Source organism: Indicator indicator, chromosome 26 (genome assembly GCF_027791375.1).
Source record: "Indicator indicator isolate 239-I01 chromosome 26, UM_Iind_1.1, whole genome shotgun sequence".
Lineage (NCBI taxonomy): Eukaryota > Metazoa > Chordata > Aves > Piciformes > Indicatoridae > Indicator > Indicator indicator.
Window position 1 is genome coordinate 15,035,054 of NC_072035.1, and position 13,617 is coordinate 15,048,670.

Consider the following 13,617-nt stretch of genomic DNA (forward strand, 5'->3'; position numbering starts at 1 on the left):
TGCACCCCCACCTTCCCCAGCACCCTCCTGCCCCAGCTGAGGAGCCACCGCACAGACACCTTTTCTCCAGCTAAACAGCAACCCTAGAGCAAGGTCCAATCTCCTCCTAGAGGGGATGAGAGAGGATCCTCTCCATGCTTGTGTGCATCCCTAACATGAGACATCTTTATTTATTATCAACAGCACAAAACCAAACCAGGTCACAGAGTGACAGAATTGTCAGGGTTGGAAGGGACCTCAAGGATTATCCAGTTCCAACCCTCCTGCCATGGGCAGGGACACCTCACACTACAGCAGGTTGCTCACAGCCACATCCAGCCTGGCTGCAAAAACCTCCAGGGATGAGTTTTCCACCACCTCCCTGGGCAACCTGTGCCAGTCTCTCACCACCCTCATGGGGAAGAATTTCTTTCTAACATCCAATCTGAATCTCCCCACTTCTAGTTTTGCTCCATTCCCCCTGGTCCTATCACTACCCAACACCCTAAAAAGTCCTTCCCCAGCTTTCTTGTAGCCCCCTTCAGATACTGGAAAGCCACAAGAAAGTCACCTCGGAGCCTTCTCTTCTTTTAAACTTTTCCTAATGTCCCAGCAGCTCTGCTGCCTTCTGCACAGCAAAGAGGAATCTGGAAAAGCAGCTGCAGCTGGTGCTGGCTGTGAAGGGGGACATGAAGTTTTCACCACACTGGAAAGCAACTTCACTCTGCAAGTGGCACCAGGTGGGTTTCACTGCCCAGAGTAGTCTAAAGAATTGTCTGGTTGGGCCAATATTGAGCAGGTAGTGCTATAGGAAGCTTACTTCTAGTAATTCACACAGAATCACAGAACATTAGGGGCTGGAAGGGACCTCCAGAGATCATCCAGTCCAACCCCAGTGCCAGAGCAGGATCACCTACATCACCTGTTGGTCACACAGGAACTCATCCAGGAGGGTCTTGAATACCTTCAGAAAGGGAGACTCCACAACCCCCCTGGACAGCCTGTTCCAGTGTTCTGTCACCCTCACAGGGAAAGAATTCTTCCTCCTGTTTCCATGGAACGTCCTATGCCTCAACTTCCACCCATTGCCCCTTGTCCTGTCATTGAGTATCACCCAGCAGAGCCTGGCTCCAGCTTCTTGACATTCACCCTGCACATATTTATAAACATGAATGAGGTCATCCCTTAAGTCTCCTCTTCTCCAAGCTGAAGAGCCCCAGCTCCCTCAGTCTCTCCTCATAAGGAAGATGTTCAGATGTTCCACTCCATTTTTGTGGCTCTATGCTGCACTCTCTCAAGCAGCTCCCTGAGGTCTTTCTTGGACTGAGGAGCCTGAATTGGACACAATAATTCCAGATGTGGCCTCGCCAGGGCAGAGTAGAGAGCATGCATGCTTGTTCTACCTGCTACCTTTCCTGCCCCATGGCAACACCAGTGTCCTGCCTGCAGCAGGAAAACAGCTGGACACTGCCAGATGTGCACCAGCTGCCTGGCTGGATGAGCACAGCCCCAGGGATGGTATCTCTTGAGCAGTCATAGAATCATAGAATTGTTAGGATTGGAAGGGACCTCAAAGATCAGCCAGCTCCTACCCCCCTGCCATGGGCAGGGACACCTCACACTACATCAGGTTGCTCACAGCCACATCCAGCCTGCCCTTAAAAACCTCCAAGGATGAGGCTTCCACCACCTCTCTGCTTCACCTACCTTGGTGGTGCCCAGGGGTGGAGGTGAACCCAGGATTTCTCGCCAGGACTGGGACAGCTCCTGGTCCCGGGACGCCTCCTTGCTTTCCTCTGCCACAGGGACTCTCTTCCGCTTGCTTGCAATGGGAACTGGCGGCTGCAGGGTCCTGGCAACCCCAAAGTCCTCAATGTCACCAAGCCGTGAGCTGGCTGTCCCCTGGGCAGGTTGGTTGGCAAGGACCTGAGGGAGCAGGGACGGCAGGAGGAGGACGTGGGCTGCCGAACAGCCTGGGGCAGCACTGCCAGCACCTTCCTCTCAGCCTCTTTACCTGTATCTTGCCTTCTGAAGCGAAGAGCTCACTGATCTTCTTCTGCTTGTAGACATCATTCTTCTCCAGGAGCTTCTTGTGGAGCCAGTCTGGGTGACGGACCCGGGGCACTGGGTTCTTCACCTGCAGAGCATCTCCAGATCACACCAAGTACCCCCCAGAACACAAGAAGTCGTCTTCCCCACTCCCACCCCGACCATTATTAAGGGAACATCTTCCTTATGAGGAGAGACTGAGGGACCTGAGGCTCTTTAGCCTGGAGCAGAGCAGCCTGAGGGGTGACCTCATTCATGTTTATAAATATGTGCAGGGTGAGTGCCAAGAGGCTGGAGCCAGGCTCTGCTGGGTGATGCCCAATGCCAGCACAAGGGGCAGTGGTGGAAGTTGAGGCATAGGAAGTTCCATGGAAACAGGAGGAAGAATTCTTTCCCTGTGAGGGTGACAGAACACTGGAACAGGCTGCCCAGGGGGGTTGTGGAGTCTCCCTTTCTGAAGGTATTCAAGACCCTCCTGGGTGAGTTCCTGTGTGACCTGTTCTAGGTGATCCTGCTCTGGCATTGGGGTTGGACTGGATGATCTCTGGAGGTCCCTTCCAGCCCCTAACATTCTGTGATTCTGAGATCACACCAAGTCCCCCAGACCAAAGCCCTCCTCCAGCCCCCCACCCCCAACTGCCCTGTACCTGCTGCAGGGCTGCAGGAATGGTGATGATCTTCTGGATGGTGCTGCCCAGCCTCTCGATGTAATAGTCCCAGTCCAGAATCTGTGAAGAGGGCAGAGCAGTTGGGAGCTGAGCAGAAGGCTCAGGATCAGGTGTCACCTGGGCACCCCCAGCAGCCTGCTTTGTGTGAATGCAAAAGCCACGACAGTGAATGAGGGCCAGTGGCATCCTGGGGTGCAGCAAGCCAAGTGTCTCCAGCAGGACTAGGGAGGTTCTCCTCCCCCTCTACTCTGCCCTGGTAAGATCACAACTGGAATTTTGTGTCCAGTTTTGGAGTCCCCAGTTCAAGAGGGACAGGGAGCTGCTGGAGGAAGTCCAATAGAGGCTATGAGGATGATGAAAGGCCTGGAACATCTCCGCTGTGAACCATGACTGAGAGCTCTGGGGCTGCTTAGCCTGGAGGGGAAAAGGCTGAGAGGGGACCTGATCCATGTCTATGAATATCTGAGGGGTGGGTGTCAGGATGAAGGGGCCAGGCTCTGCTTGGTGGTGCCCAGTGATAGGATAAGGACCAACAGGGATAAGCTGGAACCAGAAGTTCCACCTCAGCATGAGAAATTCATTTGGTGTGAGGGTGCTGGAGGCCTGGAGCAGGCTGCCCAGAGAGGTTGTGGAGTCTCCTTCTCTGGAGCCTTTCCAACCCCACCTGGCTGTGCTCCTCTGTGCCCTTCCCTGGGTGACCCTGCTCTGGCAGGGGTGGAGGAGGGTTGGACTGACTGAAGTCTGGAGCTCACTTCCAACCCCCTACCATGCTGTAATTCTGTGAGGTAGGTGCTGCCCAGCTCACAGCTCTGCAGGGACCAGCCCCTGTGCCAGGGGTCCCCACTCACCGCCCGGATGTTGAAGTCCTGCAGCGTTGGACTCTTGAGCCACTTCCGCAGGTAGTGCTTGCGCACGCTGGGCTCAGCTTGGAAGATGGCCAGGGGGATGGCCCTGGGGAAGGCAGGCAAGCATTCATCACCCACCTGGAGCGGGGTCCCAGCAGCACACAACCCCCTCTCTCAGCCTGCAGTGATCCCCCAGACTTCTTTTTGGTTGCAGAGAAGCTCCCCAGGAGCCGGCAGTGCTCTCCTGCAGCCCAGCAGGGAGCTGTGTGCTGGACTGCAGCCAGAGGAGTGTGGACAGCAAGGCAGGAGAGGGGATTCTGCCCCTTGACTCTGCTTTGCTGAGACCCCACCTCCAATCCTGCCTCCAGTTCTGGTGTCTCCAGCATGAGAAGGACACAGAGCTGTGGAGTGAGTCCAGAGGAGGCCACAAAGATGATCCAAGGGCTGGAGCACCTCTCCTATGAGGACAGGCTAAGGGAGCTGGGGGTGTTCAGCCTGGAGAAGAGCAGACTCTGGGGGGACGTTAGAGCTGCCTTCCAATAGCTGAGGGATCCTGCAGGAAGGCTGCAGAGGAACTTTTCCTAAGAGTGTCTGGAGACAGGCCAAGGGGGAATGGTTTGAAGCTGAGGGAGAGCAGGGTTAGACTGGAGCTTAGGAAGATCTTGTCCAGGGAGGTTGCAGCAGATGATCTGCAAGGTCCCTTCCACCCTAAGCCATTCTGCCATTCTCCTCCCTGCCCTGCCAGGCCACCACACAGCAGCTGTAGGTGCATTACCCATTGTCATCCTGCTCATGGTTTGGGACAGGGGATACCTTGGCCACACCACACCATCTCCTGCTGCCCTGCCCTGTCCTTCCCCTCTTGGTTGCCCCCCACCCTTGTCTGACCTCTCCAGGTGGGGTTACCTCTCGGTGACAGGAGACCCTTCTGGTTTCTTGGAAATGATGAACCTGCAGCTCAGCCCTGCATCCTTCACCATCTGGTCCCCCAGGAACTCTGCCAGGCGCTTGGCCGTGCTGATGGAGGTGGACTTCTGCTCCCCATAGTCCTCCAGCTTGCGAGACATGGAGCGGTTCTCCGAGATCAGCTCAAACAGCTCCGTGTCAGGCATGTTGGCAGCCTGCAGGGGAGGACACAAGGACCCAAAGCTAGCAATAACCTCATGACCAAACCTTGCTGCTGGCAGACATGGGGAGCACCTGAGCCCAGTTGTTATGGATCCTCACCAGGAGCCTGGGAACTGCTCCCTGGTGCAGCTGCCAACAGGACCCTACTGAACGTATCCAGAGAAGGGCCATGAGGATGGATCAGAGGGTTGGAGCTCCTCTCATAGAGAGACAGATTGAGAGAGCTGGGGTTGTTCAGTCTGGAGAGGACAGGGCTCCGAGGAGACCTTGTTGTGGCCTTCCAGTATCTTAGGAGGACCTAGAGGAGAGCTGGGGAAGGACTTTTTGGGGTAGTGATGGGACGGGGGGGAATGCAGCAAAACTAGAAGTGGGTAGATTCAGACTGGATGTGAGGAAGAAATTCTTCCCCATGAGGGTGGTGAGACACTGGAACAGGTTGCTCAGGGAGGTGGTGGAAGCCTCATCCCTGGAGGCTTTTGCAGCCAGGCTGGATGTGGCTGTGAGCAACCTGCTGTGGTGTGAGGTGTCCCTGGCCATGGTAGGAGGGTTGGAACTGGCTGAGCCTTGAGGTCCCTTCCAACCCTAACAATTCTATGATTCTATGCTATGAAAGGAGAGCGCCAGGCTGAGCTGGGCTGTGGCAGTACTGCTGCCCTGCACACAAAGCAGCTGGGATTGCCATGAACATGTTGTACAAGGTCCCTGCAACATAGAAAGAATCCAGCCAGGTGCCTCTGTTCCTTTCACCTCCCAGTTTCTTGCATTTTCTCAGCACTCCCCAGAAGCTGTAGAGCTGAACCTTTGTGTTCCTCACCAAACACTGGCAGGCAAATGGCTCTGCCCTCCTCTGCCTCAGGAAGTGCTCTTAGCCAATGTCCACAGGCAGAGGGGACACCAGACCAGCTCCACGAAGAAGATGACTGGAGCAGGACACACAGTTACAGCTGGGTGAAAAGCCTTTGCAGTAGGAGGCTAAATAGCAACCCCAGAGAAGCAAAGCAACAGAAATACAAAGGCCTGAAGCACCTCTGCTATGAGCACAGGCTGAGGGAGCTGGGGATGTTCAGCCTGAAGAAGAGAAGGCTCCAGGGGCACCTTAGAGCTGCCTCCCAATAGCTGAAGGGAGCCTGCAGGAAGGCTACAGAGGGTGTCTAGAGACAGGCCAAGGGGGAATAGTTTGAAGCTGAGGGAGAGAAGGGTTAGACTGGAGCTTGGGAAGAAGTTCTTCAGTCTGAGGGTAGTGAGACTCTGGAACGGGTTGCCCAGGGAGGCTGTGGCTGCCTCCTCCCTGGGGGTGTTCAAAACCAGGTTGGATGAAGCCTTGAGCAGCCTGGGCTAGTGGGAGGTGTCCCTGTTCATGGCAGGGAGGCTGGAGCAGATAAGCTCTGAGGTCCCTTCCAAACTGAGCCATTCTGTGATTCTATGCTCACTGGCCCAGCTACCCTGTGCAGAACTTCCCCCTCCCCACAGCACCTGACCAGCTCTGACCCTTTTCCAGCTCCACCCTGGGAGCAGAGACACTGCAAGCTTGCACTCACCTTGCTGTAGAGCACATCCAGCCAGTAGTCAGCCACCTTGGCCACTGAAGCATAGACCTCCTCCAGAGTGCTACCCTTCAGGAATGCTTCAAACACTGAGGACTGGAAGATCTTCACCAGCTGCAGCTCTCCACGGCGCTTCACCTCGAAGCCCTTCAGCTCAGCCAGGGACCCATCCTCATTGAACACAGCGTACCTAGGAGACACTGCATGGGCACAGGAGGCCTGTGCCAAGGGACGCCTGTGCCCCTCCTGCCAGGGGGTTTCTCCCCATGCCACCATCCAGCGTGATGAATGACACACTTGTGGCCAAGAGCATCATCCTGGGCTGGATTAGAAGGGCTGTGGTAAGTAGGTTGGAGAGTTTCTCCTCCCCTTCTACTCTGCCCTGGTGAGGTCACATCTGGAATATTGTATCCAGTTCTGGGCCACTCAGCTCAAGAAGGACCTCAGGGAACTGCTTGACAGAGTCCAGCCCAGAGCCACAAAGGTGCTGCAGGCAGTAGAACATCTCCCTGTGAGGCCAGGCTGAGGGAGCTGGGGCTTGGAGCAGAGCAGCCTGAAGGCTGCCCTCATTGCTGTTGGTAAAGATGTGCAGGGCAGTGTGGGGAAGATGGAGCCAGGCTCTGCTCAGGGATGGCCAAGGACAGGCCAAGGGGCAGTGGGGACAAGCTGGAGCAGGGGAGGCACCACAGGAACAGGAGGGAAAACTTTGTCCCTGTGAGGGTGGTGGAGGCCTGGAGCAGGTACCCAGAGAGGTTGTGGAGTCTCCTTCTCTGGAGCCTTTCCAACCCCAGCTGGTTGTGTTCCTGTGTGCCCTGCCCTGGGTGACCCTGCTCTGGCAGGGGGGATGGACTGGCTGATCTCTGGAGGTCCCTTCCAACCCCTGCCATGCTGTAATCTAGTGCCATGGTATGGCACTGGAGCTGAGTGCATGGCTGGGTTCCAAGCCCACCTTGCTGCATAAAGCCAGGCGATCAAGCATGCTGCCAGCTCCTGGGGCAAGGACCAATATGCTCCACGTGCATGGTGGAGAAAGAGACCCTCAAACTGTTTCCTGGAGGAAGTGATCCTCTCACAAGCTTGAAATCTCACCTTTTCTTCAGCTTCTTGCCTTCCTCCTTGGAAGCTGGAAGGATCATGGCGAGGTAGGGTCCATCTACCTCAAAAAAGATGCTGTTCTCCGAGCGTGTGACGTAGCTGAGGGAGGCTGGGTCCTGCAGCTCCTGGTACTGATCATTTGTGAAGCCTTCCTGCAAGATGCAGTCCCAGAACAGCTTCACTCAGCTGGTTACACCAGGAGATGCCCCTTGGGACATTCCTTGAGCACCCTTCTGAAAGCTACAGCACAATTTATGACTCAAAAATAAAAAGAAGAATCATCAAAACATCTGACCTGCCTGTTGAGAAGAAAAATGCTTTGCACCCTACCATGACAGCCTTGTGTCACAAAGAAGCTGGAGCCAGCAGAGGATGAGTTTGGACCTTGCTCTAGTCTGGCCTCCCATCCTGCAGAGGTGAGCATGCACCAACCCTGGCCTCTTACACACCAGCTCTGGAGCCTCCCCCCACACTCAGAGGCAGAGAGCAGCTCTGTGCAGCAAGCAGGGCCACCAGCCCCAACATCCCTCTCGCTGCACAGGTGGAAAAGAGCCCCTCCTCCTCCTCTGCTGGTCCTTCACCTCCTTCAGCCCAGACTGCAGAGCTGGCCCAGGTGTCTGCAGGACTCACCTTCACTAGGATGTTCAGCATGGCACCTGGGTAGGAGATGGTCACCTTTGGCTTCTTGGCGTTGGTTGACTTGATGACAAAGTTCTCTGGGAAGCTGTTGGGGAGGACACACCAAATCCCATCGGTATCCAGCTCCAGGGGTCTCCTAAGGAAGGAAGGTCACTGTCAGGAGGAGAGTGGATGATAGGTGAGGATCAGCTCTGTGTCCCCCTCTTCACCATGAGGGTGGTGGAACACTGGCACAGGTTGCCCAGGGAGGTGGTTGAGGCCCCATCCCTGGAGATATTCAAGGTGAGGCTCAACAGGGCTCTGGGCAACCTGAGCTAGTTGGGGATGTCCCTGCTGACTGTAGAGGGGGTTGGACTGGATGACCTTTGGAGGTCCCTTCCAACCCAACCCATTCTGTGATGCTATGCTGGAGGCAGACCCAGCCTGGTGCATCCACTCCAGTTCCTTCGGCACTGCAGACCCTCACAAGAGCACAGGAGAACCACAGCAGTGTCAGCAGCCTGAAGGCTCCACAAGAGCTGCTGCCAGCTCAGGGCTCTGATGTGCTCCCACCCATAGCCCAGCTACAGAAGGACCTTTCCTCCCCAGCTCAGCACATACTCACCCAATCTGCTCTATCAACTCCCTGGCCTGGGTGATGATGTTTGCCCCCGTGAAGCACACAATGCCAGCCATTTCCATGGAGTACCACCGAGCCCTGGGGACAGAGACAAGAGCCTGAAATGCTCCCTCCCAAAGCCAGCTATGGAAATGGCAGAAGGACCTCCAAAAGGGTGAGAAATACATCAGTGGTGGCCCTCAGCAGACTGTTCCCCTTGTTCTAGTTATGATGTTTCAGAAAAGCTGGAAACCCACTGACAGGCAGGAGTGCCCTTAATTATGCCCAGCACAATGGAGATATGGGCACAGTGGCCAACACTTCGTGGCTGGCAGGAATCTCCAGGGTGAGAAATCATTGGGAGAAGCAAGAGGAGAGCAGCAGCAGGTTGAACTTTGAAAGTCCCTTCCAACCCAAATCATTCTATGATTGTATGATTCACAGAGAAGGACCTAGGAGCCCTGGTTAATACTATGTTCTCCATGGGACAGCAATGTGCCCTCGGGGCCAAGAAGGCCAACTGGGTGCATTAAGAAGAGTGTGGCCAGCACGTCAAGGGAGGTTCTCCTCTAACTCAGCCCTAGTTAGACCACATCTGGAGTATCATGTCCAATTCTGGACTCCCCAGTTCAAGAGGGACAGGGATCTACTGGAGAGAGTACAATGGAGGCTAAGAGGATGATGAAGGGTCTGGAACATCTCTGCTGTGAACCAAGACTGAGAGGCCTGGTGGTGTGTAGTATGGAGAGGAGAAGGCTGAGAGGGGACCTGATCCATGTCCATAAATAGCTGAGGGGTGGGTGTCAGGATGCAGGTGCCAGGCTCTGGGTGGTGGTGCCCAGTGACAGGACAAGGAACAACAGGGAGAAACTGGGACGCAGGAAGTTCCACTTCAACTATGAGGAGAGTCTTGTTTGGTGTGAGGGTGCTGGAGGCCTGAAGCAGGCTGACCAGAGAGATTGTGGAATCTCCCTTTGTGGAGAGATCCTCCAGAGTTCAGAGGGTTGTCATCAATGGCACAGAGTCAACTTGGAGGCCTGTGGCAAGTGGTGTCCCCCAGGGATCAGTACTGGGTCCAGTTTTGTTCAATATCTTTAACAACAATCCGGATGAGGGCACTGAGAGTACCCTCAGGAAGTTCCTGATGATACAAAACTGGGGGGGTTGGCTGACACCCCTCAGGCTGTGCTGCCATCCAACGTGACCTGGACAGGCTGAGAGCTGGGTGCAGGCAAACCTCAAGGAGTTCAGTAGGGACAAGTGCAGGGTCCTGCATCTGGGGAGGAATAACAGCAGGCAGCAGGACAGGTTAGAGGCTGCCCTGCTGGAAAGCAGCTCCACAAAGAAAGACTTTGGAGTGCTGGTGGACAGCAAGTTCTGCATGGGACAGCAATGTGCCCTTGGGGCCAAGAGAGTCAATGGGATTCTGGGATGCATCAAGCAAGATGTGGCCAGCAGGGCTAGGGAAGTTCTTCTCCCTCTCTACTCTGCCCTGCTGAGACCACAGCTGCAATCCTGTGTCCAGTTTGGGGCTCCCCAGTTCAAGAGAGACAGAGACCTGCTGGAGAGAGTCCAACAGAGAGCCAGGAGGATGCTTAGGGGACTTGAGCATCTCCCCTGTGAAGAGAGCCTGAGAGCCCTGGGGCTGTTTAGTGTGGAGAAGAGAAGACTGAGAGGGATCTGATCAATGTCTATCAATAGCTGAAGGGTGGGGGGCAAGGGGAGGGGGCCAGGCTCTTTTTGGTAGTTCACAGGATAAGACAAGGAACAAGAGGTTCAAATTAGAACATAGGAGATTTCACCTCAACGTGAGGAGAAACTTCTTTACAGTGAGGGTGACAGAGCACTGGAACAGGCTGCCCAGGGGGGTTGTGGAGTCTCCTTCTCTGGAGACTTTCCAAACCCACCTGGATGTATTCCTGTGTGGACTATCCTAAGTGATCCTGTTCTGGCAACGGGGGTTGCATCTGATGATCTCTGGAGGTCCCTTCTAGCCCCTAACATCCTGTGATACTGTGACCCACCTGGGTGCATTACTGTGTGACTTGCTCTGTGTGACCCTCCTCTGGCAATGCAGGGGGCAGCAGGGGGTTGGACTGAGTGATCTCTGGAGGTCCCTTCCCAATCCCTGACATCAGAAGCAGGTGAAACAAGTGACAGCTTCCCCTAGGGGTAACCTCAGCTGGCAAGGGTGCCCTCCAGAGCAGCCCAGGGAGGGACGCTCACCCCTTCCGCATGACGTATCCATAGAAGGAGTTGAGGATGCACTTGTGGGCCAGCTGCAGGGACTCGTACAGGACCTCCATGTTCTTGCAGCGCTTCACTTCCGCGGCATCTCCGCTCTCCACTGCCGTGGACAGCTTCTTCTTCCACACCTGGAAGCCACAGGCAGGCTCAGGGCCATCCCAGGACTCACTGCTGGTGGGACTCAGTGGATTTCGCCCTCAGTCCCAGTACAGCATCTTTGCCAAAGCTTCACAGAATGGGTTGGGACCTTAAATAGCATCCAGTTCCAACCCCCACCCTGTCACGGGCAGGGGCACCTCCCACTACACCAGGCTGCTTCATCCAGCCTGGCCTTGAACACCTCCAGGGAGGGAACAGCCACAACCTCCCTGGGCAACCTGTTCCAGTGTCTCACCACCCTCACTAGAATTTCTTCCTCATCTCCAGTCTCAATCTGCCCTCTTCAAGCTTTAATCCATTGCCTCTCATCCTGTCACTCCCAGCCCTTGTCAAAAGTCCCTCCCCAGCTCTCCTGTAGCCCTTTCAGGTACTGGAAGGCTGCTCTAAGGGCAGCTCTAGGGGCAGCCCTAAGGGCTCCCTGGAGCCTTCTCTTCTCCAGGCTGAACAGCCCCAACTCTCTCAGCCTGTCCCCATAGCAGAGGTTCTCCAGCCCTCACACAGTTGGAACAGGATGACCTTTAAGCTGCCTTCCAACCCAAACCATTCCGTGAATCTATGAATTTGCTAAACCCAGTGACAGCTGGAGGTGCAGCTTTGTTTCCACCAACAACTGGAGTGTGTCCAGCAGATTGAGTGAGGTTCTCCTGCCCACCCACTCTGCTCTGCTGAGGCCACACCTGGAATATTGCATCCAGTTTTGTACTCCCCAGTTCAAGAGGGACAGGGATCTGCTGCAGAGAGTCCAATAAAGGCTGCCAGGAAGCACTGCCCTGTGAGGAGAGGCTGAGAGCCCTGGGGCTGCTTAGTCTGGAGAAGAGAAGACTGAGAGGAGATTGAAGAAATGTTTCTAAAGAGCTGAGGGCTGGGGGGCAAGAGGCAGGGGCCAGGCTCTGCTCACTTGCCCCCTGGGATAGGACAAGGGGCAATGGAGAGAAAGTGCAGCACAGGAGGTTCCACCTCAACAGGAGGAGGAACTTCTTCCCTGGGAGGCTCCCAGAGCACTGGAACAGGTTCCCCAGAGGGGTTGTGGAGTCTCCTTCTGTGGAGACTTTCCAGCCCCATCTGGATGCATTCCTGTGTGACCTGTGCTGGATTCTATGGTCCTGCTCTGGCAGGGGGGTTGGACTCAATGATCTCCTGAGGTCCCTTCCAACCCCTAACATCCTGTGAGCCTGTGGTCACCAGAGTAGGGAAATGCCACAGCAGGAGGCGCTGCAAGCTGCAGCTGCTCACTGCCTCCTCATCAGGAACTCCAGCACCTCCTTCCGGTGCCCAAAGGCACCAGATCTCTTCCACCAAGCCTCTAGAGCTGAGGTTTTCAGGGGAGAGATGGGAGGTGGCCAACCTGTCCTGCTGTGGTTGGCCGCAGAAGCGGAGCTGGGTACCTTGTGCAGCCCCTTGAACTCGTAGCGGCGGTCGCGGAAGGCTCGCACGGTGTCCACGTAGAAGGAGTTCTCCCTCTGGCAGATGGTGGTGACCCTTTCCTCCACCTTGGTGACATGGATCTTCTTGTAGGCCTTGCGGCAGTAATCTGATCAGAGGGAGAAGCAGAGGCAACTCCTCACAGATGGATGCCCTGCCATGGGCAGAGGAATGGGGCACAGCACAGACAGGGAGACAGCTAAGCATCAGGCGCAGAGCCACAGAGGGCATCGGGTTGGGAGGGACCCTGCAAGGGCATCTTGGCCAAGCCCCCTGCAGGCAGCAGGGACACCTCCAACCAGAGCAGGCTGCCCAGGGACACAGCAAGTCTGACCTTGAACATTTCCATTAGTGAACGCACTGCAATGCCCATCCACAAACCACAAACCACTGCTCCGCCCCCCAGCCAGCAGAGAGGTTCTGCTGCCCCCTCACTCCAGAGGCTGGGACAATGTTCTGTTGCCCTTTCATTAACAAGCTTTAATTAGCAGCCTTCCAAAATTTGTGTCTGGATCTCAACAGACACAAAGAGAAGCCCTGCCCCAGCCACCACTGCCTGGCCCCTCTTTGGGGGTGCACTCAGGAGCCTGCTTGGGGACCTGCTGAAGGTTTGCAGAGAGCAGCCCTGGGGCTGAACTATCCCCAGGAAAAACAATTAATGGTCAGGTTACTCAGCACTGCTCCAGATGGTGATGTTGAGGGTGTTTTGTTTGGGTTTTTTTTTTTTTCTTTACCTGCCAGCCTCTTTTTCTCATACTTGGCCTGCTCCTCCCGGGACAGCTCATGAAAGGCGCGGGGAGCTCCCTCGGGGGACAGCGGAGGGAACTTCTCTGTCTCCAGCTGCTGCTGGATGCGGTGGAACTCACTGCGGCTGGCAGGCACTGAGGAGGAGGAGGGCAGCCACCAGTCACACAGGGCAAAAGCAGAAATTCACAGAATCACAGCACAGCTTTCTTTGGAAGAACCCCCCCCCCGCCCCCCAGTCTCCCCCAAGTTCATCCAGTCCAACCCTCACCCAGCACTGCAGGGGCACCACTGAGCCATGGCCCTCAGCACCAGCTCCACAGCTGCTGGAACCCCTCCAGGGATGGGCACTGCAGCACTGCCCTGGGCAGCCTCTGCCAAGCTTGGAGAAGCCTTCCAGGGCAGAAAGAGTTCCTGAGCTCCAGCCTGAGCCTCCCCTGCTGCAGTTTGCAACCACTGCCTCTCGGCCTGTTCCTTGCCCCCAAGGAGCAGAGGTTGCC

The 13,617-nt window shown here is 55.7% G+C and overlaps 1 protein-coding gene across 1 annotated transcript in view; it reads right to left on the reverse strand.

Moving 5' to 3' along the window:
- POLE (DNA polymerase epsilon, catalytic subunit) overlaps positions 1–13,617 on the reverse strand; it is a 44,233-nt gene that overhangs the window by 13,771 nt on the left and 16,845 nt on the right. Inside the window, exons 18-29 of the mRNA XM_054392582.1 lie at positions 13,108–13,254; positions 12,337–12,482; positions 10,772–10,920; positions 8,552–8,644; positions 7,939–8,083; positions 7,303–7,460; positions 6,208–6,403; positions 4,448–4,662; positions 3,545–3,647; positions 2,676–2,756; positions 1,994–2,116; positions 1,687–1,905 (exon numbers count right to left, since the gene is read on the reverse strand). Of these exons, the coding sequence (XP_054248557.1) occupies positions 1,687–1,905; positions 1,994–2,116; positions 2,676–2,756; positions 3,545–3,647; positions 4,448–4,662; positions 6,208–6,403; positions 7,303–7,460; positions 7,939–8,083; positions 8,552–8,644; positions 10,772–10,920; positions 12,337–12,482; positions 13,108–13,254 (1,775 nt within the window). The remainder of the gene's footprint in view (positions 1–1,686; positions 1,906–1,993; positions 2,117–2,675; positions 2,757–3,544; positions 3,648–4,447; positions 4,663–6,207; positions 6,404–7,302; positions 7,461–7,938; positions 8,084–8,551; positions 8,645–10,771; positions 10,921–12,336; positions 12,483–13,107; positions 13,255–13,617) is intronic.